At 49.0% G+C, this 27,238-nt stretch overlaps 1 protein-coding gene across 1 annotated transcript; it reads left to right on the forward strand.

The window, feature by feature from the left end:
• Window positions 1–1,631: 1,631 nt before the first annotated feature.
• EXTL3 (exostosin like glycosyltransferase 3) lies at window positions 1,632–26,829 on the forward strand (the record flags this gene model as incomplete). The annotated part of the gene is made up of 5 exons (XM_079550750.1): window positions 1,632–3,779; window positions 21,454–21,581; window positions 24,508–24,652; window positions 25,463–25,591; window positions 26,620–26,829. The coding sequence occupies 5 exons, from the start codon at window positions 1,632–1,634 to the stop codon at window positions 26,827–26,829; spliced, it is 2,760 nt and encodes a 919-aa protein (XP_079406876.1).
• Between the last annotated feature and the right edge of the window lie 409 nt (window positions 26,830–27,238).

Below are 27,238 nucleotides of genomic sequence, written 5' to 3' on the forward strand. Positions count from 1 at the left end.
CTGTGCACTGTTAGCCCACTTGCTTCCCTTTAGTTGCAATTTTTTTCTGCTTAGAATCAAGTGTTCACTTCATTTTTCCGATACATTTGTGTACTACACTGAAATTTATTCATTCTCTGCTTCTTTAAGGTGAACTTCTGTTTGCTTTGGCCCTCTTCTAGCTGCAGTTTGCTTCCCTGTCTTCTTTCTGCCAATCCTCAAATGAGTGAAGGAAAGGAATATGAACAGGTTTAGTGAAAAATGACCATCAGCAATGTAGATGACTTTCCTCTAATTAAAAATTGAAGTGGAAATGAATAAGCTTCTCACGAGGCTGGACAGGACAGTGCTGTGCAGCCCAGCACTGTATTCATCAGTGATATGGGAATTCCCATGTATGAAGGAATATCCGAGAAACGTGGGTACCTTGATGCTAATTAAAAGGCAGGGAGAGTTTCTTATAGCAGCATGTGCATGTGGCCGAGTGCTGAATGTGTCACATCCCAGTGTTTTAAGGCCTTGGTGGGTTTTATGCCCTTGCTGCTAGTTCAGAGCCTTAGCCAGGCACTGTATACAGGCACCTTTTTCCAGTTTTGGCCAGAAGTTTTCTCCCGTGTGCAGTGAACCTGCAGAGATGTCATAGCCAACACTGAGTAGGTGGTCTTTAAACTTCTGTTGCAATGAATCAAAATTTTCCTGCAGGAAGGGAAAGGAAAACAATTGGTCTAAAAATTCCTTATCAGCTCTAGTCATTAGAGCAGAACAAGAGCGATTATGCTCAGTTATGCAGCATGAATTTACAGCTCTGCTGTGTCTCAGAATCTCAACATGCCATTAAGAGGGGGGCAGAGAGAGCAGGGGTACATTGATATCCCCACTTAGTACAGAAGGGGGCAGAGACCTGCAGATGTTAGGCAGCTTCTCTAAGACTTCACAGCAAGACAGTGGGTAAAGTAGGAAACCAGATCCAGGGGCTGTGATTTTCTGATCTGGCCACTGAAGCGTGCAACCCTAATGAAAAACAGAGTGCTCAGAGAAGGCCACGTGTCCGGATCTAATGAATCCCATCGCTTTCTCAGGTTTACTGCTGTTAGCCCCAGAGGTGCTAAACATGCACAGAGGTTGCTCTTTTGTAGAGAGAACAGCTGGTTTTAAAAACTAGCAGTGTCTCAGGTCGCTGCGGGGTCATTTTGTTTGCACTGTCTGAATATGTGATTGTTCTCTTGTAGGAACAGCAGAGCATCAGCCACACAGCAGCGATGAGCCTGGCGCTGGTACGAGTCTCTTCTGGCTCGTTCTCCTCAATGGCTGGTGCCCCTGCACATTCATTGGATGATGATAATGCAGGATGTCGGGAGCAGCGGTAGAGTTTGCCTTGGTCCCATCGTGCTTCTCCTCTGCTGGTGGAGTCTTTGAGTCGCCATGAGAACGCTGTGACACTTCCAGCAGGTTACCTGCAGACCACGGGTGGGCAGAGCGTGGGCAAGGTCAAGTCCAACCGAAGAGCCATCGTCACAACAAGATGAAATTCCCGTTCTATTGGCTTCTCATTAAGCAGGCACAGTAACGTTTCTTTGTAGACTTGCTATACAAACTCTTTTGGTTATGGCTACTGATCCAACGTGACTGGGCATGCGGTGACTGCTGAACTCATGACTGGATATACGATGTTGCGGAATGGGGGAGTGGGGAACGGAGGCCAGCCGTGGTTGTTGAGGTGGTCCAGTCGGATCCGGCTTACCTGGCTGAGTTTCATCCTCTTTGTCATCCTAGTCTTTTTTCCCCTTATCGGGCACTACTACCTGACGACCATCGATGACGCAGATGATGCCGGCAAGCGCATCTTTGGCCCTCGGACTGGCAATGAGCTGTGCGAGGTGAAGCACGTGCAGGACCTGTGCCGCATCCGCGAGTCGGTCAGCGAGGAGCTGCTGCAGCTGGAGGCCAAGCGGCAAGAGCTCAACAGTGAGATTGCCAAGCTCAACTTGAAGATTGAGGCTTGCAAAAAGAGCATCGAGAATGCCAAGCAGGACCTGCTGCAGCTGAAGAATGTCATCAGCCAGACTGAGCATTCCTACAAAGAACTGATGGCTCAGAACCAGCCAAAGCTCTCCTTGCCAATCCGGCTGCTGCCAGACAAAGACGATGCGACCTTTCCCCTGCCAAAATCCAATCGGAACTGCAGGCTGCACAATTGTTTTGACTACTCGCGATGCCCGCTGACATCTGGCTTTCCAGTCTATGTCTACAACAGTGACGATTACCCTTTTGGTAGTTCCTTAGACCCTTTAATTAAACAAGCCTTTGAGGTGACTGTCAGAACTAATGTTTATGTTACTGAGAATGCAAATATTGCTTGTGTGTATATAATTTTAGTGGGGGAAATGCAAGAGCCCGTAATGCCAAAACCTACTGAACTAGAGCAACAGTTGCACTCTTTGCCATATTGGAGGACTGATGGACATAACCATCTCATCATCAATTTGTCCAGGAAATCAGAAACTCAGAACTTTCTTTACAACATCAGCACGGGGCGTGCCATGCTTGCCCAGTCTACGTTTTATGATGTGCAGTATCGACCGGGCTTTGATATTGTGGTGTCACCTCTGGTCCATGCTATGTCTGAACCTAACTTCCTAGAGATCCCACCCCAGGTGCCAGTCAAGCGTAAATACCTGTTTAGTTTCCAGGGGGAGAAGATCGAGTCTCTCAGATCTAGCTTGCAAGAAGTTCGCTCTTTTGAAGAGGAGATAGAAGGCAACGCCCCGGCTGACTACGATGATCGCATTATCACCACCTTGAAGGCTGTTCAGGACAGCAAGCTGGACTTTGTTTTGGTGGAGTTCACGTGTAAGAACCAGCCTAAGGCGAGTCTGCCCACTGAGTGGGCTCTGTGTGGAGAAAGGGACGACAGACTAGAGCTACTGAAGCTATCTACTTTTGCACTGATAATCACCCCCGGGGACACCCGGTTAGTGATCTCCGCTGGGTGTGCCATGAGACTGTTTGAGGCTCTGGAAGTCGGAGCCATCCCGGTGGTTCTTGGAGAGCAAGTCCAGCTACCCTACAACGACGTGATCCGGTGGAACGAGGCAGCCTTAATCATACCAAAGCCACGTATCACAGAAGTGCACTTTCTTCTGAGAAGCATTTCTGACAACGATCTGCTTGCCATGAGGAGGCAGGGCCGCTTCTTGTGGGAGACTTACTTCTCCACCTCTGATAACGTGTTCAGCACAGTCTTAGCTATCATAAGGACTCGAATCCAAATCCCGGCTGCTCCTATCCGAGAAGAAACTGCAGTGGAGATTCCCCACCGATCTGGCAAAGCTGCTGGTACAGACCCCAACATGGCAGACAACGGTGACCTGGACTTAGGGCCTGTGGAAACAGAACCACCCTATGCATCTCCCAAATATCTCCGCAACTTCACCCTCACTGCAATGGACATCTACAGGAATTGGAATTCCGCTCCGGGGCCTTTTCACCTCTTTCCCTATACTCCCTTTGACCCTGTTTTGCCATCGGAAGCAAAGTTTTTAGGGTCTGGGACTGGATTTCGACCAATAGGTGGAGGAGCAGGCGGCTCTGGGAAGGAGTTCCAGGCTGCTTTGGGTGGCAACGTCCCCCGGGAGCAGTTCACAGTGGTGATGCTAACTTACGAGCGGGAGGAAGTTTTGATGAACTCCCTAGAAAGGCTCAATGGTCTCCCGTACTTAAATAAAGTTGTGGTAGTGTGGAACTCTCCCAAGCTTCCCTCTGAGGATCTCTTGTGGCCAGACATTGGTGTTCCAATCATGGTAAGAAAGATATTGATATTATGGGCTCGCTTCCTGGTGGGGTTTGCGCATTCAAGCTGGCTGTGGCAGCTCTGGAGTGCGTCAGTGCAGCTTAGTCATCCGGGACAGCGTTCATCTTGCAGCCTTGGAGATGTCTGTACCTGATCTGGCCTCTTTATCTGTGGCGAAATAGAGGGAGATGAAAGGCATGACTCATCTGGCCCATTTAGGTGTTTGCATGAGAATGCTTTGGCTTGTCTTCTCCAAATGCTGGTTTGAAATTCAGGTGAAATGAACTGCTGTCATGAGAAATCAGTCTGCAGCCTTCTGCTTGTGCAATTCAGAAGCTGATAGGTAGGAGTCTAAATGGTAAAAAACTGGGGTCTTTGCAGGTGCTGGGAATGTGGTGCTCTTGAAGCAATAAGTGTATGGAGCCTGATAGGAATCTCAGGGCTTAAAGCTAGGGGTTCCTTTTTATTGAAAATCTTTGCTTAGGCGTTGAAGTGTCACACGGTGAGGACAGGTGGCACCTTATAAATAGCTAAATAGGGACTGTTTCTCTGCTTTTCCTGATAAATCTTTCATGAAAACAAGAGAGGGACCAACTGAAGCTGTGCTGTGCAGGTGTTAAGGGCCTCAAAAGACATCTATCACTTTGTATTACATGGGATGGGGGAACATGTAAGCCAAGGCCAGTGTGACTGTGAGTGTCTGTGCTCTGGAGGCTGCAGTGGGTTTGGGCTGTGTGTGGGCTGATTTCTTCCCCAGCCACACTGAAGAAGCAAGAGCTTCAAAGACTGATGTCCCTTCTGGTGCCCAACTATTCACTTGCATATTGGCTCTGTTACTTTTAGGAAATTCCTTCTCCCCAAATTACTATTAATTTCTTTATTTTAGGGCTCCTCTGTTATCTCGGCACTGTTATTGGTCAGTGTTATATGTAAATCTCCAACTGCACTCTTAGAGCACAAGCATAAAGCTTCTAATAAGAAGCAATGCTGTGTTGTTTGAATCCAGTCGTGTTTAGAGGACAAATGGAAGGATAATGTGTTAGGAATTAGGAAAGGGAAAAATAAAAGGGGAAGATGGTATTTAAGTACACAAACTGCGTGTGCTTTATGTGACACGATGCTGCTAAACTTAATAGCAACGTGAGCTTTATGCTTCATGCAAAGAGATTCACTGATTTCATATTTTGTTTTATTATTGTTGTGGTGAATAAATCCTTCTGCTTGCATTTAAAAAACCCTTATGGTCCAGGGACAATGAGGAGAGAAAATTACTTGGATAATTGCAAAGTAATCTTTCACATTAGTCCTGTTGAATGCTTGAATTCTGTAAAATCTTTCCGTTGTGCCTGCTTAAAAACTCTGTTCCTTCAGAGCCGAAGCACAGGGATTGTTCTCTTTGGAGGAGCTAATGGGTGTTATTAGTGAAAGAAAAATATCTTTGGTGATGGACATTAATGCTTTTTTTTTTTTCCCCCTCTGCTCTCATTTGTACAAATATAGTGTTGGTGTCTCGCTTGATTTTCAGGGACGTAGACACACGGAGTGGCTGCGTGCTGGGGTTTGTATGCAGCCTGGGATGGTTCAGCACCGTTTGGCTCAAGAGAAGAAGATGTCTCCAGAAATGTCTATTTGGGGGTTTTGGATGGTAACTGTGTGCTTGTTGCCAAGTTCTGGGACTTGGCTGGAGCACAGCAAGCTTCGGTCAGGTCTTTATAGAATGAGCAATATTGCTCTGATGACAGGTGTGTTTTTTCTCCAGTGCCATGTTTTCCGGGTCCCTGATAAGAGCCTTAACCCGTTGCAGTTTCCAGACATCCATCTCACTAACCTGTATATCTGCCTCCTGGCTGCAGAAATCATGCTAGGAGCCTGTAAGTACTCTTCTGTGTGGTGGTGTAGAATCATAGAATCATAGGGTGGCTTGGATTGGCAGGGAGCTTAGAGCCCACCCAGCCCCAACCCCTGCCACAGGGACACCTCCAATAGACCAGGCTGCTGATGCTGAAATGGCTTTCATTTTGTTGCAGGGAAAAAGTGTCTTTTGATGGGGAAACATCCAGTTCTCTCAGATCTTGAATCAATGCTTTTGTTCTTGTATAACAACTATGCACTAGAGATTTCTGGGTGCAAGGAATTGCTCTGAGTTTAATCACAAAGTTACCATTTGGCTCTAGCAGCAGGCTTGGTTGATGCTTGAAAGTACTTGGTTGTGCTTGGGTGTAAAGAATCACCATTATATGGTTTCCTTGCTGGGCTGGCAAGAGCAATGAGTGGGGCTGTTTGATCTCTGACACTTTCATGGGTAATCATAGAACCATAGAATGGCCTGGGTTGCAAAGGCCCACAGTGCTCATCCAGTTCCAACCCCCTGCTGTGTGCAGGTCACCAACCAGCAGCCCAGGCTGCCCAGAGCCACATCCAGCCTGGCCTTGAATGCCTGCAGGGATGGGGCATCCACAGCCTCCTTGGGCAACCTGTGCCAGTGCCTCACCACCCTCTGGGTAAAAAATGAGATTATCAGGGCTACAGAATATATCTGTTCTCTTCAGTTTTATCTTTTATTTAGGTATAGTTTTCTTCTGACCACATCAATTTCTGGGTAAGATTCCTTAGCTGCATGGGATCCTGCGATTAAAAGATTCTGGCTCTGTACTGGGCTTGAAGTGACTGGGTGCAAATATAATTTAATGTAAAGATGTGTGTGTAGTCATTCAAGGTTGCCCTTGGAACAGATGTAGGTAGATTGCCCTCGAATTTGAAGTGCCTTTGTGCTATGCAAGTTGTTCCTATCTCACATTAAATAGCACCGCAGCAGAAAAACACAAAGATTCCAAGTGAGTATTCTGTTTGTGCATGTTTAAAAGCTTCCTTTCTGCAAGTGTTTGCATCTGTAGCACTTCATTGGGAGAACTTAGGCAAACAGAAGAACCTGCAGAGTATCACCACTGCCGTGCCCACAGCCACATCTCAGCCTTGCTTGCCCCTCCTGGCAGCAGTGACACTGCAGTGACCTCGTGCTGTGTAACCTTGGTGGTTTGCTTGTCCCTTGAGATGTCTGCACATATTTTCAAGGAATGAAAGCCTGCCCATGTCATCTGCTAAGTGGGATGGCAGTGCTGAAGATGCTGTTGTGCACCTTGCCTGGGAGCTGTGCTCCTGGAGTGAGGTAAGAGGGAAAAAGGGACTTGCATTATATTTCTGCTCTGAACGGGTGGAAAGACTGCACTGGGGTTTGAGTGAGATGGTGTGCACACATTCATCTCAGAAGGATTTCCAGCAGCAGGACAAAGAACAAGTCATGAAGGAGAAGACATGGTTCAGGCGTGGGATGGAGACTTCAGCCTCCTCTTTCAGCATCTCCACATTCAGGGTTTCTGAATGACATCCAGGTGATGACAACAGAACCTCACTTGTTACTGTGCAATTCCCTGGCAGCTTTTTCACCCATGTGAATAAAAGTGAGAGGAAGCAAACGAAGCAAAACACCAAGTAAACCACACATCCAGCCCACACAAATGGTAGTAAGGTGCACCCAAGAAGATTCAGACCTTGCTGCATTCTGCTCTGGTGCTGATGTGCTGGTTTTGCTGGCTGCAGGGCATATGCATGTGCTTCCTCTTCAGAACTGCTGTGTAGCAGTTTGCCCAGTCCTGATGCTTAATGAAGCCAGTACATGGTTTTAGCAGCTCTTAGATCCTCCGGAGGCAGCTCACTGCCTGTCTTCATGTGGCTCTGAGCAGGACATGGGTTGTGGTAGGGGGCAGAATTCTTATTTCTGGTCTCATTTTAATCCTACAACCCTAAAGCAAAGAGTTGAGTTTGGACAGCCAGAGGTACTTGAAGGGAATTTATTTTAACATACTTAGTATGTATTTCAGAAGGCTACCAGTGCTGCAGGTGTTCAGCAGAGAAAACACAAAGCCCCAAACAGCGAGGTGATTAAACTCTGCAGCAGCTTGCACTCAAAATAGCCACGGATCCTCCAATGCAGCAATTAAATTCTCCATTTCCCATTCAGAAACTTGCCTAAAAGCCCCCCAGGACTGCAGCCTGAGGCAGGGAAGCAATCAGAGCTCCCTTCCCTCTTCGATGCACACTTTACCTCCTTGAGTTTCTCATTGTGTCTGGAGGAGATTGGGAAAGAGAGGACTCAGCTCAGAAGGACCCTAAATTTGGTTTTAATCTCAATTTTAAACAAACAAACAAAGAAGATTTGGGCCCCAGCTGTGCACTTCCATCCATCTTCAGGTCTGTGTGTCTCTCAAACTGAGCAAAGATGCATTCTTAGCACTTATGTTCTGTCTTCAGTTCATGAGAAGATCTCTTAATTTTTAAGTTTCCCAGCCCAAGGGAGAGATTTTGGGCTCCGGGGGCAGTGCTTAGTGCAGCCACACACATCCCTGCTTGCCAAAGGGCTCTGAGCAACCCCAGAAAAGACAGAAGATGAAAGACTTCATGAGGATGAGTGCTTCATGCATCATTTACAGTAGTGCGTCTGCCACGCACTGCCATTTTCAGGCTGCATTGCCTGTTATTTGTCTTATCCTTTTTTGCTCTTGGCTCAGTGCTGACATTCCCATTCTCATATCCGTTGGTTTGGATGCGTAGATGGGAGAAGTGGCAACGCCTGAAAGCTTGGGGACCATCACTAACCTGCATGCAAACTTACAGAACCATCCGGTTTCACTGGAGATTGGGTGTGCTGGAGGCAGAAGACTTGAAGAAGAGTGAGATGAGCTGCTAGGCAAGGTTTTGGTACTGACCTGAAGTTGGGAGTGTTGCCAGGAGGGCGTTTTGGATCAGGGTTACCCAGGTGTGTTGTGGTTTTACTTTGTTTTGAGGTGCTGCAGCAGCTCTGCCTGTGTCCCGGCAATGTTTGATAAACTTTGTTTTGGAAGCCTTCACAGAGGGGTGCTGGCATTGTGCATGGAACACCAACGAATCCATAGTCTAAAGCTTATTCATCCCACAGTGGTGTATCCATAACCTGTGCTCGCGTTGTAAGAACTCATAGCCTGAGTCTCTGACTCCCATTCCTGTGGTCCTTCAGCGATGGAGTCAAGGCTGGAGAAGCCCTGCAGCTGCTCGCTTTCTCCTTTTCCTCAGGGTTAGGAGGTGTTTGCTGGAAGGCATTTATGAGCAATTTGACTGGGTTCACTGCCAAGGCCGGCTACTGTGGCTGTCGGCAGTGACTAATCCTTTCCTTAGAGTTTTGTTGCAGAATAAGCAGCAAGCTTTGATCTCTGCAGCCTGTCCCAGTGGCGTCATGTCCTTTTCTGCTGGCTTGGTGGCGGCCTGGGCAAGCTTATTCAATTTAGCAGCTTGTTTAAGAAGGAATGATCTTGGGAAGAATTCAAATCCAAAAGCATTGATGCCTTGCAGACCTGTTGGGTTGTGCTGGCCCTTGAGTTGCCCCAGTGAATCAGGAGCCAGGGGGAAATGCTACCATGTCCTTTTGCTTTGTTGGAGCTTTGCAACAAGGCTGCAAGTACTGTGAAGTGTCTAGAGGGCAAGATGGATGAGGAGCAGCTTTGTTTGGCCCAGAAGAGACTGAGGGGAGGCCTCGTGGCAGCCTGCAGCTCCTAATGGCAGCCTCACAAGGAGGAGTGAGGGCAGTGGGCATGGTACAGCTCCTAGGGCAGTGAGCCCGGCCCCAGTGCTGGAGCTCAGGGAACACTGGGACACCTCACTCAGCCGTAGGGTTTGGGTGGTGCTGTGCAGAGCCAGGGCTCGGACTCAGTGATCCCTGTGGGTCCCTTCCTACTGGGGACATGCTGTGGCTCTTGCAAAGCGCGGACTTGCACGGCAGCTGTGTGTTTGCTGGCTGTGTTGGTGCTGCTGCCAGGCGTGTAGCACCACCTGCTGCCTGCCTGAGGAGCCCGGTGAGCCTTCACATCCCCAGGAGTTCGCTGTCTCTCTCTATACTTTCACCATATCCCAGCAACAAATTGGCTGCTTAGTTTACCTGTGCTGCTAAAACCCAGATGCTTGTCACTCTGGGGCCGAAGCAGGGGTGCAGCGAGGCGTGACTGTGTGCTGATAATGTAACAAGCAGCTCCGGCCTCTCGGGGATTTGCACACTGAATATTAACTAGGCAGCCTTGCAGTACACCACTGCTACTGCCTCAACCCAGTGCTTAGTTCTCCCGTGTGCCAGGAGCATTTCCGTAGACAAAATGGTACAGCAGCCTGCCTTGGGATTCCCTTGGCTTAGGATGCAGCAAATGGGGTCGGTAACCAGGAGAAAGGAGCTGCTGTGGAGCATCAGGAAGGAAAACTAAGGAAGGGAATAATTGCTGAAGACGAATGTGTGTGTAATCAGATGCTTGTTACACGTGAAAGCTTGTAAACGTCTTCAGAGTCCAACCCCACGGTGTTCCAGCCTTCAACCAGGAGATGGTTCCTTATTCCCAGGAAATGGTTCCTTATTCCCAAATTTACCATGGGCTGGCAGAGGCACAGCAGCTGCAGTACTGTTCATCTTCTGGACATTGTAGTCCTCTCCCCACAAGAAATCTGACGCTGTTCTCCCTTCTCTGTCTGATGGTTGCTTTTTCTTCAGTTTTCTTGCAAGCCAACTCTGTAGTTAGTGATGAAGCATGATGGCTCTCCTTTCTGTGCTGTGAATACTCTTGTGGTGTCACCTCCCAGAAAGCAGCATCTGGCTCCTTCCAGCAGTGCTGGAGGAAGAAGCCCATCTTGTGAAACCATTCAGTAAGCAGAAAGGTGATGGAGGAACTGAGTTCTGAACCAGGGGCTGCAATTTATTTGCCTGACCGCTGTATCTTGTTTCACTACAGATCTGTGTTAGCCCAGTGAAAAAAGTTTGACGTTGAACATCTAAATTTTGGGTTTCCCAGACTGCCTTGAGTTCGGAGTGTCTGCAGTACCATCTTTTACTATGGAAGAGACCTTACAGGGAACAAAACAAAAGCATTTTTCTGCAAGTGTAGCAGCTGTAAGCTAGATAACACTGTAAGAATGCTCATTTTCCTCTTATTGTGAATGCAGATGACAAAGTACAGTGGCTTCAAAACTCCGGTGATAATTAAGTTGAATTTATGGGAATTTTAAAAAGGAATTGTTTTTAATTATATCTAATTAATGTGAACTTTGTAATTTCTAACACAAAGAGGTCCTTAATTCCTTACTGTGGGTTGTTGGTGGTTATGGTTGCCTGCATTTACCCCAACCATCTATTTCTAAGTAATGCATTCACAGCCTCTTGATGAAAGCCTTTGTTTCCCCCTGATTTCCTTTCATGCTTTAATTGAAGTTTAGGAAAGAAGGGATGGTGCTGCTGCCACCCTCTGCTTGTCTGCACAGCAGCGTGTACCTGGAAAATGAGCATCCAGCCCTGCGGATGAGCAAGAGGGGAACCTTCAGAAACCAACACAGGGCTGGAATCCTGTTGGTGACAGCTGGCCCTGCCGCATCAGTGAGACGGCATTTATCTCAGCGATGGCCTGTCTGCTGAAACTTCCTTTCCTCGTTGTTTGACCACCGTCAGGGTGGTCAAACAAATATATATGTGATTATTAATTCAAATTATTTCATATAATTCAAATTATTAATATCAAATATATATGTGATATCCTGACTCTATTCTCTCACATTTTATGGGTATTTATATGAACTGCAGGAAGGTCTTCTTGAGAGCAGCCCTGTGAAGAAGGACCTGGGGGGTGCTGGTGGATGAGAAGCTGGACATGAGCCAGCAGTGTGTGCCTGCAGCCCAGAAGGCGAGCTGTGTTCTGGGCTGCATTAAAAAGGGGTGGCCAGCAGGGAGAGGAGGTGATCGTCCCCCTCTACTCAGCTCTTGTGGGGCCCCATCTGCAGCACTGCGTCCAGGCCTGGGGCCACCAGCACAGGAAGGACGTGGAGCTCATGGAGCGGGTCCAGAGGAGGCACTGAGATGAGCAGAGGGCTGGAGCAGCTCTGCTGTGTGGAAAGGTTGAAGGAACTGGGCTTGTTTAGCTTGGAGAAGAGAAGGCTCCAGGGAGACCTCATTGTGGCCTTCCAGCACTTGAAGGGAGCGTAGAAACAGGAGGGGGAACGGCTGTTTGTGAGGGTGGATGGTGATAGGACAAGGGGGAATGGTTTTAAACTGAGACAGGGGAGGTTGAGGTTGGATATGAGGAGGAAGTTTTTCCCCCAGAGGGTGGTGAGGCACTGGCACAGGTTGCCCAAGGAGGCTGTGGATGCCCCATCCCTGCAGGCATTCAAGGCCAGGCTGGATGTGGCTCTGGGCAGCCTGGGCTGCTGGTTGGTGACCTGCACACAGCAGGGGGTTGGAACTGGATGAGCACTGTGGGCCTTTGCAACCCAGGCCATTCTGTGATTGTATGATATTTGAGCTGATGGAAATTGCTTTTGTCCGTGATCTGTGCTCATTCCAGAGAAAAATGAGAGATAAAAATGCTGATGAAGGAATCGCGGTATGGATTTGCTGGTTCTTTTCTTCTGGCATTATACAGAAGAGCTCTCATCTCTGGGGAATGGATTTGAGGACACTTGCCGGCAGAAAGCTGTCTTTATCTCATCCACAAGCCGTCAGATCTTTCTCAGTGAGATCTCAACTTTATAATCTCCACAGAAAACTTCTCATCCTCAGCATACCTGGAAGCCAGAAGTGGAGGTGCGTGACTGAGCGCTCTTCATGCTCCTTGCTCCCAGCAACATAAGCATTCATACATCCTCTGTCCTCCCCTCACTAAAAATAACCTACCTGCAACTTGATGGCATCGTGGCTTTGCTTGTATACCAAGTTCATATACCAGCGTTTTAATAACTGCTCTCTAAGTTGTGAGTAGTGTGTCCACATTCCTTCCTCCATTAATTGAGATATAATGTTCACTTTGAGGCCCCAGATGTGAATGTCTATATTAGAAGCCTTCAAGGATGGGACACATCCACTTCTAAATGCTGAATGGCGTTGTCAGGCATCATTAAACATCATTTATTCAAGCTGGCAAGACATACAGATTTTACCAAATCAAAAAATAATTGCACTTTGTCTTCTGGGCCTTTTTTTTTTTTTTTTTTTTTTTTTTTAAATATACAGTTGTAATGGAAATCCTGCTTGATAGATAGCTCATAGAAAGAGAAGGAACCTGCTGAAGAAGTATCTGCACAACACTGAGGATTTGCACTGAAGAAAGTTAATTAAAGCAGCTGAGCTATCAGCTGAAGAGCAGAGTGTGGAAAGATAAGCGCTGCCTCACTTGGTGAAGAGAAACAAGATATTTCCAGTTATCCTCCTTTGGGTTTCCAGCACTTTCTTCTTCCACTGGAGACGCTCTGACTCTGTTGTGTATTTCTGTATCCTTACAATGGCTGTTTTTGTGTTTCCTTCCCTTCAGTGCTGGTGACCTGGTGCTGCATGGCAGCTGTGGCTTGGCAAGAAGAAGATCCCTCAAGGGTGCTCCCAGCCCACCATGCTGATTTTTCACAAGCTCTCTGGTCTTGCAGATGAAGTGTGACAGTCTCTCTCAAACCCAGCCCTGAGCTCTCAAGCCATTTGCTGCCAAACTTCTCAGTGCAGGCCAAGGGACTAGCAATGTGTCTGTTCCAAGAGTGCAGGAGTAGGTGAGCGAGCTAGCAGAGTTTCCTTAAGAATGAGGAACTGAGAGAGATCTGGACTTCCATACTTATGAAGTTTTCAGTTTGGCTTGTTGTGTGTTTTTCTTTGGCTCTGGTATGGCTCTTCCATACTGAGATTGTACTCTTACCTGGCCCAGCACATCTCCTGGCACACCTGTGATGTGACGCAGCTGGGAGTGCAGGGCTGGAGCATGGAATACTCTTACCAAAGTCAGGTCAGGCTTTCCCGGTTGGTTCCTTTGCGAGCTGGTTGGTTTTTCTTCTTCATCTGCATTTCAGTGTTCCAGTGGTTGGTTCAGGGTAGCTGCTGTGGTCTCTCTCCTGGCTGTTCTAACACTTCTGCTCTAAATTTTGTGTTTCTGCTCTAGAAACAAATGAGTCCAAACAGTGTGCAGCAGCTCTGACTGCTGGTAACACCCCTGCCTCATGCATCGCTGTGCTGCACAGATCAGTGCCAGGGTCCCTGTGATCCCCAAAATGTCTGGGAGTCAGTTGTTTCTTCACTTAACTGGTGCTGTGCTGCCAGGCATTTGGTGAGCTTTGTGAATTTTCATTGCTCAGAGCCTGAAAGGGCAGTATTCCCATTATATAGGGCTGACCTTTGAAAATCCTCTTAATAACTTATTTCCACCCAGAGATCTTTGAGTTGTTATCAAATGTCCGTTGATCACAGCTGCCCTGTGAGATTAGGAAAAGATAGATGGTGCTGGCTTATTGAAACACAGCTTGGTTTGGTGCACTGTATCATTACAGGATTTTCCAAGCGAGTGCAAGTTGCTGATGTTTGCCTTGCTTAGAAGAGTGCTGATGAAGAAACCACTCACCTGCATGTGGGAACTTCACGCCTTCAGATATTGTTGATTTAAGTGTAAAAACTTGGGATGATCAGTTTGGAAACCCAGCGAGGCAGTGCTTCCCTGCTCCCATGGCTTCATCTCAGCGCAGGGCAGCGATCTGTTAACCTGCAGTCCTACAAGTCCTACAACCTGCAATCCTACATGGCAGTCAGGTGTGGAGCTTTGCTGTCCTGTGCCCCACAGTTCTTAATGCGGAATACAGATCAGAGCTTCAGAAAGCTGAGAAAGAAGCAAGGTGAAACCAGGGGAGAATACTTATGAGGTAGCTGAAAGCCCTGATCACAAGTGACAGTGAGACAGAGAGCTTCACATCTCCGTACCCTTCCAGTGAGGCTCTCGTACCTTTGGAGATGAGTTTGTAAATAGCCTCTAAATCCTTTTCATTCCAATTTTGAAAGCTACTCCAAAGGAAAGGCAGCAGAGCATTGGTGCCTGGAGCCTGGCTGGGTGTGGGGCACAGAGGGAGTGCGACTGCTTCGGGGTGTAGAAGAAAGCAGTGAGGCTGGAGCAGCAAAATAATTAATACATGAGAAAGGGGATGACGGTCACTTTGAAATCCATCTTTACAAGAGAAGATTAAAGGGAAGAAAAAGAAAAAAAAAAGATGAAGACTACTGAAGAAGAATCCCATTGCTGAGCATCTCTGCAGAGCTGGTGTCTGGTGTGAATGCCTCTGAATCGAGCAGCAGAGCAGGTGAATGCACAGGAGGTCAGTGGGAGCCGGTGTGGAGGAGCAGCTGCTTTGTTCTGCTGCACTGGAGAGAAGCTGTTGCAAACTGCATCCCAAAGTTCGTTAAACATCAGTTATCCTAAAGGCAATCACAACAGCATCTATTTCTTTACGAAATGCCAGGCTGCTGAGATCTTAGGGTGTTTGGCAGCGTTGCTGGAAGGTGCTTTTAACACCATATTTACACATTGCAAAGCTGCAGTTTCCCCTGGAATTACAACCAGCTGGGGGCTGGCAGATGCACCCACAGTTTTGGGGGATGTCCTCAAGCCTTTCCTTGTGACAGGAATGGCACACTTGCATTCCATCCTCTGCCTGTGCCCCACAGCCTGTCCGTGCGCAGGAGTGAGCATAACTTGCAGAGCATAGCATGGATTTCTTTCTCATTAAGTGAAGAATTGCTGGCTGAGCTTCAGGCTTAGATCTGGGCTTTTCAGAGTGGTTTTGGCTGTGGAAAGCAGGATGCTGGCCAGTAGAAATGAGATGAATTTCTGTTCTCTGCAAAGTAGGAGCGTGTTCTCATGGAGGGAGTTGAGCTCAGAAGGAGGAGATGGTTCTGCACGGGGAGGACAGTGCTGGCAGGCAGGGAGGTGTGGTGCTGTGCCTTCAGGAGGCAGAGCATGGTCTTCACTAAGCACCATCGTGGCTGTCCCTGGTAAGGGCAGTCAGGTGGATCTGAGCTCTGTGCTGTAGCCAGGGCTATTTGCAGCATGCTGTATCTCCCTCCGCCATCCCGAACCTCTTGGTTTCTGTGGCTGGTCAGTGCAAACCTGTTGTGATGGCTGCACTCGCAAAAAATTGCTCAGCTTTGCAAATGCAGAGAAGCAAATGCCAGTCTGATCTGTCATGTTGGCTGCATCAGGGGCAGGGGATGGAGCCAGCCCTGGTAAATAGCTCAGATGTATCCTGCTTTTGTGGTTACAAATCCTTGCACACACACAACACCCATGATAAGGAAGCCCTTTCTGCTTTGTAAATCACCTTCTGACTCAGAATTTGTGACTCGGTCCATCCAGTGGCCAGCAGGTCTGAAGGACTGAGCTGGACACGTTGCTTTACTGGGCTATCTGGATTTTGTCCAACTTATGAACTGAAAATACGTGTCCTGATTACAGAATGATCTCAGGTAAGGACAGAGGGGTTCCAGCTACTGCTTGTTGTTCCCTCTCTGCTGGAGTTTGGATCTCCCAAAGTCCACTGATAGAGTACTCTCTATCAGGCGTAATGTGACTGATTTTTAATTGCTTCCCCTACCTTGTCAGCCAGCAGGACCAAGCAGCACTGCTTATCCACAGCTTGGGAGATGCTTTGGTCCTTTTTCTTTGCAGTGAGGTTCTGACCTTGCCAACTCCCTATGGCTCCTGCGTGTCCAGGGAGAGGTGGAGTCACCACCCATGGAGGAGTTGAGGAATCATTTAGATGTGGTACTGAGGGACTTGGTTGGTGGGGAATTACGGCGGGTGGTTGCACTGGATGAGCTTGCAGGTCTTTTCCAACCGTGGTCATTCTGTGATTCCCTGGAGGTGTTCAAAGTTGTGTCCTTGGGTCTGTGTCCCCAGATGGCACCATCAAGATAAAGTGCACTTTGTGGAGGTTTGCTGTGGCCCCTGGAGCAGCAGGAAGGCAGAGGGCCTGATGTTGAGCTAGGGCCCTCCTTCCTGCAAACCAGTGACTTGCTTCTCTGGGTCCTACTAGGAACTGCAGGAGATGGTGCCAAGAAAGAGGGATTGATAGCACTGTACTGCATTGTCCCCAGAGGCTGTGCTGGCAGCCTCTGTTTTCCTTCCAAGTATAGATTGAGGTCGAGTCTTTGGGCAGAGGAGGGAGATGCTTTGGGATCCAGTGTCTTCAGCACCATAATTTTCAACCGTGCAGCGCATGGGAGCTCGTGGTGTCCTCAGCCTGCCTCTGGCTATGTTGATATTTTTCCCCAGTTGAATTGGCCCAGATTTGGGAATAAGGAAGAGAATCCTTTTTCTGCAAGCTTCTTCTTTGTCTCCCCAAATTATTGCATCCCCCCTAAGGCCATTCTTTTGTGAGTTGTTTTTCTGTGGGCTTTTTTTTTCTGATGAAGGCCTGACATGAGCAATGAGCTTCCCAGTTCTGTGCTGAGTTTGCTCTTTGCCCAGAGATCAGTCCAGTTGTCGAGCCGTTGGAATTTCTCCAGCGCCATCAACGTTCTTCATGTTTTCATTGTCAAATTATATGTGACACTTAATTTAAAGCTTAAACATAAAGCCTCACTAGTAGAGAGATTGCTAGAAGATATTGATTTTACTGCATGTTTGTATTTGCATATAAAACCGATGCAAAATCTTGCTGTTGGTCAGGGCATTATTTCTGGGCAGGCCATCGATTTATGCTTTATTTTAATTCTAATGTTTCTAAGATCTGTTTGGCCAACATGACTGTGAACAACACCAAGAGCAAATGGGTGTAATGAACAGCTTTGCACTGAATTTTGGGGTTTCGTGCTCTTTGAGCCAAAGCAAACTTGTGGAACTGAATCACCTTGATTTGCTGAAAGGAGAAGACATTTCCAACACAGTGAGAAGTGTTTCATGTCTTGCAGTTTGTTTTAAAAGTTTACAAACTTTGAGGGGATTCAGAACTTGGAGCTGAGGATGATGGTAGTCTTTTTGTACAGTGCTGCACGTGGTAATTTTGCTGGTGGCAAAGGGGGTTTAACAAAACACTCCCAAGGAAAAGCCAAAAGTAACCAAAATATGGGGACAGGTTTGAGTCTGGAGGGGCTGGGGTTTGCATGCAGGTCCTGGCTTTGGTGGTGTGTTTGATCAGGGAGCTCCCGTGTTGCCTACAGGGCAAGGTGGCTCTCTGCTAAATTCCTTTGTGTCTTTCAACTCACCAGTGGATTTGGTGTCCTTCTGGCTATTAGAAACCCCTTGGGTAAAGGTCACTGCTGAATCTGTTTGCAGGAGCACAGCACTGCAGTGCACACATCACGCTTTGCCAACAGAGCACCTTCTGTTGGGTTTTCACTCAGCTCACAGCTGTTAGAAATAAGATTTGTGTCAGGAGCTGCCATTAACATGATGGAGGGGCAGGAGAAACAGCCCTGAGTGAGAAATGGAGAGCTCGGCCTGTTTCAAAGAGAGCCAGCAGAGAGGATGGTTAATGGAGGTGACTTGGAAAGCCCTTTTGGTTTAACTTTAAAGCCACCAACCCCACCAGCCACCTACCAGTAGTTCTTCATAAAGCATTTGCAGACCAACTGGTGCCATGATGTCTGATCTCAAAGCTGTGCCTCGTTCTCTGAGCAGGCTCATGGTGTGCCTTGTGATGAGAATCTCCCAGAGACAAGTACAGAATGAGAGAATCATAGAACTGCTCAGGTTAGAAAAGACCTTAAGGATCACTGAGTCCAACCACGACCTAACCATCCTACCCTACCCTAACTCTAGCAAGCCTCCGCTAAATCACATCCCTGAGCACCACATCCAAACAGATTTTAAACACATCCAGGGATGGTGACTCAACCATCTCCCTGGGCAGCCCATTGCAGGGCTTCACAACCCTTTCTGTAAAGAAGTGTTTCCTGATATCCAGCCTAAACTTACCCTGGCACAACTTGAGGCCATTCCCCTCGTCCTGTCACCTGTCACCAGTGAGAAGAGACCAGCCCTGCTCTCTCTCAGCCATAAGCAGAGCTCACATGGGATGTGCAGGTGCCTCCTGTGGCCTGCAGATCCCGGAGATCAGAGCATCTCTTGTGTGCATGTAGAGGTGCATGGCATCCCTGCATCTCGGCTGCGTCTTAACTTTGTGATAAAGTCATGGAAAAATTGCTAAATCTCACTTAATGCTGTATGAAGGAGAGAGTTGAACATCCTTTACACTTGGCTGGTGTAATAACCCTTCCTTTTTCACCCAGCCTAGTAAGCTACAGAGTGCATTTGTGTCCATAAAGTCCATTTCATGCCTGACGAATCTGCTGTTTTCTGAGGCCCATTGAAATATAAAACCTTGAGAGGAGATACGAATGGTTCAAGTCCTTGATTCAAAGACTCTCCCCATTGCCCCTAAGCTGTTTCTACAAGATCAGCTGCTTGCATTAAAGAAGTTAAAGACAGATTCACTTCTGTCTTTCTCAAGAATTACATTTCCTTTCTAATGATGTGATGCCCCTATTTCTGTGGCTCAGGTGCAGGTTGTGCATCCCAATTCTGCCTGGGGAGCAGCAGCAGGCTCTGCACTGAGCGCCTGGGGATGGGAGGGAGGATGATGATGATGAGGACGATGAAGATCCCTGGAGTCTCAGGCATCTTCTTCATCATCATCATCATCATCATCATCTCTCAGTTACCTGCCTGCAGGTCCCCAGCTGCTTCCCTGGAGCAGCTGCCCAGGGGTGAGAGGAGGACTTTACAACTGAATAGAAGTTGGATGGCACTCAGCTGCATCCTAAAAATGCTGTAAGACAGGACAGGTGCTCTGAAAAGAAGCCATCAAAGGCGTTAGCTTTACATTGCTTCTAACTTCTGCTTGTGCTAATGTGATGATTTGAATGTGCTCATCGTGTCCTGGACGCACTTGACTTCTCTGTAGCTTGTGTCTCTTTAGGGAAGAGTTTCATGCTGATGCTCTGATCTTTCTCTCCCCTCTGGGGTCCCAACTTCAGACGTTTCAGGATGGATCTGCTTCACTTTCTCACTTGCATCATGGTCAGCGAGTTACAGGAAAACAAGAAATCAGTCAATAAGGTTTCCCAGGTGTTTCCTGGGATCCATCAGTTTACAAGCTGCTTTAATCTTAAATGCTCCCCGTTGAAAGGCAGCACCTTGTTTAGCAGGAGCACACCTATTTTCTGTGCAGAGCACAAAGCAGGCGCTGGTAGTGCAGATCTGCAGAGCTTCCCGAAATGCACCCCTGGCAGCTGGGGCCACTTTTACTTCCTGTCCAGATCTTTGCAGCCCAAGAAGATGCAATGTCTGGGGTGAAAAACAGAGGTCGTAGGACTTCTCAGCTGAGCTTTGCATCTTTACCTCTCCTTTGAGAGTGAATGGCAGCCAGAGCGCAGGTCTGGCCCTGTGGTTGTGGCTGCTCACAGAGAGCTCAAAGGTGGCCTGGGCACAGAATCCAGGAGGTGTTGCTGGCAAAACTCCTGTGCTGCCCAGCCCCAGTTCTGTGTCCGTGTATCTTCGGCTGGCTGGGTGTGATCTGCGGGCAAAACCTTGCCTGGAAAGCATTAAATCACTTTGCAATGGACTGGGTCCAGCTTCTGCTAATCCTAATGAGTCAGCCACCCACAGGTTTCAGTGAGATCAGGCTTGTTGAGGAAATCTCATTGTAACAGCAGACACAGCGCCTTGTGTGCTCTTAAACAGAAGGATAAATGGTGCATCAGTGCTGGCCTTACTACATTTCCAAACCTACTAGAGGGCAAGGATGATGAAAGTGGTCGTTCAGGAATTGTTGGTCACAGACTTCAGCAGGAGGAGCTTCCAGCAGTGCTGTGACACCCGGGCAGGACTGAGACCCACATTGTCACCACGCTGCAGAGCGATGGCCAAGCCTGCATGTGGGCTGCAGTTTGCTGGAGGGACCCCTGCCCATGTCAGCAGGCATGAAAGTGCTCCAGACCTCCTGGATTTTGGATTCCTGCCTCTCCTAAATTGCTCTCCCATGTGCCTCCTCATTGCCGTTCCCACCCTGATCCACTGTGGTTCGGAGCTGTGGAATTTGTCACCTCCCTACAATAGTATCCGTGCTTTTGATGGCTCTTCCATGGGATATTTTAATGCATTCTTGTCAAACATTCCATTTTTTTGTCCCCCAGTAGCTACTGACAGATGAAAGCACTAACACTGGCTTTACATGGGAATTTAATGGTACCAGCTGTCATGCAGATCCCCAATACAAATATTTTCTGCTTTTAATGGTTTCAGTGCGAGCTTTTTTATGTGATCAAATGTAATCTTATTTAATGGCGTTTTATTGCCGTGACGCCTGTTTCTTTTCACCGGGCTGGACTTTATTTTTAAAGCAAGAGTTGATTGTTCAGCAGAGAGACAGAGAAACAGGACCGAGCGGGGCGGGAAGCTGGGCTGAGATGTGCTCAGAGGGAGATACTGCAAATGGCTCACATCCGAGGGACAAAGCAGGGATACTTGGTGGAACAGCTCTGTTTGGAGTGAGCTGGAGCAGTGCTACCAGGGCTGCTGTGCTGGCGGCTGCCATGTTTCCCCTCTGGCTGTCGCATGGCTGTGCAGAGCCACGTCACAAAGGCAGCACTTGCAGCTGGTACCTGGTGTGTGGCTGCTGGCAGGTCTGCGAGGCAGGCAGCAGGTAGAAGGCTGGAGCGAGCCGGTGCCTTTGCTTAGAAACCGTTTATCTGTCACAGGGGCTGCGAAGCAATGCCAAAACGCAACGGCCAGAATGCGACGGCCAAAGGACTGCAGCTGGAGCGTGTCGCCTGCCCCTAAATCTCCCTGTCACCTTACAGACGCCGTGACTGCAGTGTTGTTTGTCTGTAGGTTGTCCGCACAGAGAAGAACAGCCTGAACAACCGCTTCCTGCCGTGGGATGAGATCGAGACAGAAGCCATCCTGTCCATCGACGACGACGCTCACCTTCGCCACGACGAGATCATGTTTGGGTTCCGGTGAGTGGCACAGGGTGCAGCTTTTCTGTGCAGTGTGGCCGTCGTGGTTAAAACGAGGGCCTGACCAAGGGTGAGCGCATCCCTTCCCGTGGCTTCACGGTGCAGGAATAGCGTGTGTTAATGAATTGTTTAATTCACTACATGTTAATGAGTTGCAGGCAGGTGGGCTGATTCCAGGTTGTCCGGGCAACCTGATTCTCACATGTCTTAACCTCAGCTCTTTGGCTTTTGCGATTCTGACAGCGTTCCCTTCGTGCTGTTGGCAGTGTGTGCTTTCCTTGCCTGTTGAGGAAGAAAACTGGAAAACGAACGCAAGGCTTTCGCACTCCGTGCTTTGTGTGCCATCAGTGAGGCCACGACATTCACTGCAGGGATTCATTGCTCGTGTGCTCACAGCGGGCTGTCATCCCTCCTCTGAGATCTGTGTGGTGCTGGGATGTGACAGCTGTTTTAGCATCGCTCTCTCCAGAGCATGAAGAAAAGAGATGTTGCACAAAGAGTGCTGGTTGCTCTCGTTCCTACTCTTCTGCTCCAACACCTGCATTTTCCTTCAACCTTGCCCTGGCACACAGCTCCCTGTTGATGAGCCCAGGGAAGAAAGTGGTTCCATAGGAGGTTTCCCCAGGCTGCTGCTGCTCACCCTCGCTTGGCTGCAGCTTGTCAGCCTGGTGTGGGGCTGACTGCAAATCCAAGGGCTCCTGACGGCTGTCAGGGGGTGGAGGCAGGCAGCAGCTCTCCTCTCCCTCCCACATGGGTTGGCTCTTGCTTCAGAGGAAGACAGAAAGGCACAAAACGCCTGGAAAGCACTCTCTCTGAAGGGTGAGAAATGTGGTGTTAAGTGATTATGTTAAGTGATTACAGCAGGCATTGGGACTCCTGGCTCCCTTCCTTGCCCCACTGTGGGCTCTTTATCTGGACTTGGCCATTTTCTGCACCTCTTTGGTCTCCATTTGCCTTTTCCCATCTGCAGTGCCTGGCTGAGGCTGCACTGATCAGGCCCGGAGCACCTTGCATGGAGATTGTTTGCTGGGAGCAAACCTTACCAAGGAGTGCAACCAAAATGCTCTGCTGGAGGAACTCTGGGTTTTGCTGCTGAGCTGGGAAAGAAATGTCACATTCATGTGGATGTGGGAGAAGTGAAAGGGGGTGAGTGGCTTCTGCTGCAGCTTTTCAAAACAGTCATATTGGATTGATAGAATCCCTCAGCACACAAATGCTTGCTGGGAGGATGGTGGCAGGGAAGCTGCGGGCAGTGTTAATTGCTCAGTTTTCATTACCAGGTTGTATTGGAGTTTCCTTAATTTGACTGACGATGTAACAACAAACCAGTCTTTGCTGTTTGCTGTGTTAAGTAGCCTAATGAAGGCCCAGAGCCCTCAGGAACTTTGTTTTGTCAGCAGCCCACAGTTGCCCCGCAGCCATTGCTTGTGAAGCTCAGCAGGAAAGAACCTAGGGAGGAGGAAGCAGGAGCTCCATGTGTGCTAGGAAAATAGGAGAAGGGCACCTGCTGCCTGATGGAGTGTCTGGGGAAAGGGGAAAACCCTTCCAGGCTCCCACCTGGGGCTCGTTCCTCGTAGCCACTGAGTCACTGAGGTCAGATCAGTGCATCCGAAGGAAGCCATCAGCCCGATGTGGAAGATGCATTTAGTTCCCAGGTTAGACATTTAGCACTGATGTTTTTCTTAATCACTCCTGACAGCATTGCAGCTATCCTGTGGGATTTCTCTGGAGGAGAGCGAGCTTCAGATGAGAGCAGAATGTTAAGTGAGCCCACACTCTCACATGTGAACCCCAGAATTAATTCCCTGTGCAACAACTGCGAGCGTGTGTAGGGGTGAAGGATGCTGGGGAGGCTGCTGGGTGCAGGTTGGGATGGAAGTGGGCAGGTAACCACTGCATGTCTGTAAGTAGGGACAGGTAGTGGAGCTTGGTGCCTTCCGTCATGGAGACCCCATCTTGAGCATCTCTGCAGCTTTCCTAAAGGGAGCTTTGATTGTCTTTGCTGTACGGAGGAAGAAACAGAGCTGCTGGGAGATACCACGTCCCAGGGAGCTTGGGAAGAGGCTGGATTACCCCAGGCTGCTCTGGGGTATAGAAGAAATAGGAGCAGCACTGGTGCATGTGTCTTGCAGTGATGTGCCTGCACATGCTGTGTGAAGCTGGCAGCAGTTTCCATCACACTGGCTTTCCCAGCCTCTTTCTCTGCCTTTTCACCTGAGATCATAGCTTTCCATGCTCTGTGTAATTCAGAAATGAATGATGGGCTATCAGCCTCTATTCTCAGTTTTCTTTTAAACTTGCAGCACAACCCTTTTAGTTAGAAAAAGCGACTCAAAGGCGCCTCTGGAAGAGAACCAACATGAGAAACCCAGCTGTGCTGCTCTGCACTCGCAGCTGTGTGTGGCAGAGCTGAGTACAGGATGCTCTGCTTCACACTCAACATTTAGAACAAGATAAGCTCAACAAATTCTGTATTCCTGTCAAAGCCACGATTTCTACATCTAGCCCCTTCCTGCAGTACAGTATGGCACAACTCCATGAGATCAGGGAGGGATCCATGAGTCACTTGGTTGCTCCTTGTGATGGTGCTGGGGCAGTGGGCGAACTTGCACTGCAGTCTATGTACACAGGCACCTTTTCATGTGATGTTTTCATGCTTTTGTAAAAAAAAAATAAAATAAATGAACTTTAAAGCAAAGTAATTACACGTTTTCACAATGATTGTAATTCTTGTCCAAGCAACCAGCCATCGCCAAGCTTAAATGCACGCATTTCCATCACGTGCAGCCCTTCCTTGGGAGCTGCTCTGTTGGTATTGAGGGCACAGTCCTGCCCTGAGCTCCTGGCTCAGCTGGAGCTGTGCTCGCCTCCAGAGGTGCTGCCCAGGTTGGTGTCTGATGGGAAACCTCGGTGTTTCTGTTTGCAGGGTCTGGAGGGAGGCGAGGGACCGCATCGTCGGCTTCCCGGGGCGCTACCATGCGTGGGACATCCCCCATCAGTCCTGGCTCTACAACTCCAACTACTCTTGTGAGCTCTCGATGGTGCTCACTGGTGCTGCCTTCTTCCATAAGGTGAGATATTGCAGAATCACAGAATATCCCAACTTGGAAGGAAGCCGTAAGGATCATCAGGTCCACAGTTGCTCTTCCATGGTCAACCTGGTGCTTTCCCTTCCTTCCCAGACTAACTGGAGTTCATGTGGTTGTGGGGCTTTTCTTTTCAAAGAAGAAACTCTGCAGCACACTGCTCCTTTTCCCCGGCTCCTTCCAAACAGAAACACTAACAAACATATCCAGTGCCCAGAGGCACATCACAGGCAACACACAGATTCTGCAAGCTAGGAACACCCAGATGCTCCCTCGTTTGCAGTCACAGGGATGGGCTGATGGTTGGGTTGGATGATCTTAGTGGTCTTTCCAACCTTAATGTGTCTATGAATGGGAGGTGTGATTCAGATTCCCTGTGTCATATTTACAGCTGAGTCTCCCAGAGCTCTTGTGTGGGAGTTGATGTAGTGCCTTTAATCTTACAGAGTCCAAGCACTGCAAATTGCACTTTCAGGGGAAGTCATGGTTTTCTGTAGCTGCCTGGTGTGCAGAGCTTGTGGGTGGTTTGTGCTGGGAGGGAGCAGTGCAGAATGCAGCTCTGTGGCACGTGTTCTGTCTATGGGAGAACCGATAGGTGGCAAATGGGCCTTAAAAACCAACAGGCTGTTTTCCTACAGGGGTTGTCCTGAGCTGTCTTAGCAAGGTGGGAAGGTTATCCACCCGCTGCTGGACAAGTGCTGTGCAGCAACAAAGACAGCAGGAGCTGAGGGGGCTGGGGCAGCACTCGCTGCCTGCGGCCCCTTGAGCATTGTTAGAACTTTTTTTCCTCACCAGTACTACGCCTACCTGTACTCCTACGTGATGCCGCAGGCCATCCGCGACATGGTGGATGAGTACATCAACTGCGAGGACATCGCCATGAACTTCCTGGTGTCACACCTCACAAGGAAACCTCCCATCAAGGTAAGGCACCAGGCAGGGCTTGGATGATTTGATGGATGTCTGAAACGTGCAGCGCCGTGCGGAGTGCGGCTTGGAGGCTGCTTGACTTGGGGAAATGCAGCTGCTGCCCTCCGTCACCGTGCTCTGACTGCAGTGCTTCTCCAAACGGCTGCGGTGTGAGCGTGACCTGCTGGGAGCTGCTGACGTGTCCCCTCCATCCCAAGGAGGTGCAGTGTGTGCTCAAAAAGGTGTGAAAGCTCAGCACGGCTCTTAGAAGCAGCCACTGTGACAAGCAGGATGAGGAGGGGTTCGACTCACCCTGGCTTACAGCAGAGGGTTTCTGGGTGAGCAGAGGCCCTGCAGGGCAGCTGAATCCTGAAAGCCACATGTCCTACTTTGGTGGTGTACAGCACAAGTAGGAATTATTTCCTCGCTGTTTTTGTATAGCGTTGTGGAGGCATTTGGGCTCACGGGTGTGTGGAAGGCTGTTGGTGCAAACACTGTGGCCCAGCTGAAGTCTCTCTGCCCCGTCGTGACAAATGACTGTCACAATTCTGAGCATGAATTTCAGATCAGTCTTCTTTTTATGGCTGCTGGCAGAGTGCTCTTACAGCCCCACATATGTCTCGCTGTCACAGGCCAGCTGCCTTGGAGATGGGCCTGGGCCATGAATGTGACAGGAGGGCTCTTCTGCATGGTGTTCTTCCATCTGGAACCACTGTAAAGGGGAGGTTGTGGAGCTCAGTGCCCAATCTGAGAGCATCTGACCCAAATCAGAGGGCGCTGCAATGGGATGGCCACATCCAGAACAGTGAGGGGGGATAGGATACCTGTCGGGCAGCTCCTGAAAGCTGGAGCCCCCTCAAAACATCTCACTCTGTGTGCCTAAAGCATGAGGCAAGTTTCTATTTTAAAAACATGTTCTGTAGCACTGGAACAAATTCATTTTTAAGGTCTTTCCCTCTGACACAGCTTCTTAAACCCCAAGCAATGAGAGTCAGCAGGAGCCGCTCACTGTGCCCCCTAAGGCTCTGTCCCTCCCTTCACAGGTGACCTCCCGCTGGACTTTCCGCTGCCCTGGCTGCCCCCAGGCGCTTTCACACGATGACTCTCACTTCCACGAGCGGCACAAGTGCATCAATTTCTTTGTCAAGGTGTACGGGTACATGCCTCTGCTCTACACCCAGTTCCGCGTGGACTCGGTCCTCTTCAAGACCCGCCTGCCCCATGACAAGACGAAATGCTTCAAATTCATCTGAAAGCAGGAGGGAGCAGGGCACCCCGGCTTCCGAACTCCATCTGGAGGTGGGGGGGGCAGAGGGGGGCTCTTCAGCTGGGCTTCGATGCTTGACGCCTCCTGCCACGGACTCCGGTCTCCTCCCACGGAGCACGAGGGACGTCGGGGACCTGGCGGTTCTGTCAGGATGCTCCCTGCGATCGTACACTGAGGAATGGTGCGCTGGCTAGTGGATCTGCCCCTTTCCTGGCCGAGGGCGACCATTCTTTTTAATTATAATTATTGTTATTTAAAATGAAAGTGTTTTAGATTTGCCGCGTGAGGCTTTTTTTTTTTTCCCTACCCACCCCGTTTTCCCCTCTTGACCCACCACAGCGAGGCCAGCTTGGAGGAGCTGGGCTGCAGAGGTTTCTCCCAGCATCGAGGCAGCT

This window comes from Tetrao urogallus (assembly GCF_951394365.1).
Source record: "Tetrao urogallus genome assembly, chromosome: 2".
Classification (NCBI taxonomy): Eukaryota; Metazoa; Chordata; class Aves; order Galliformes; family Phasianidae; genus Tetrao; species Tetrao urogallus.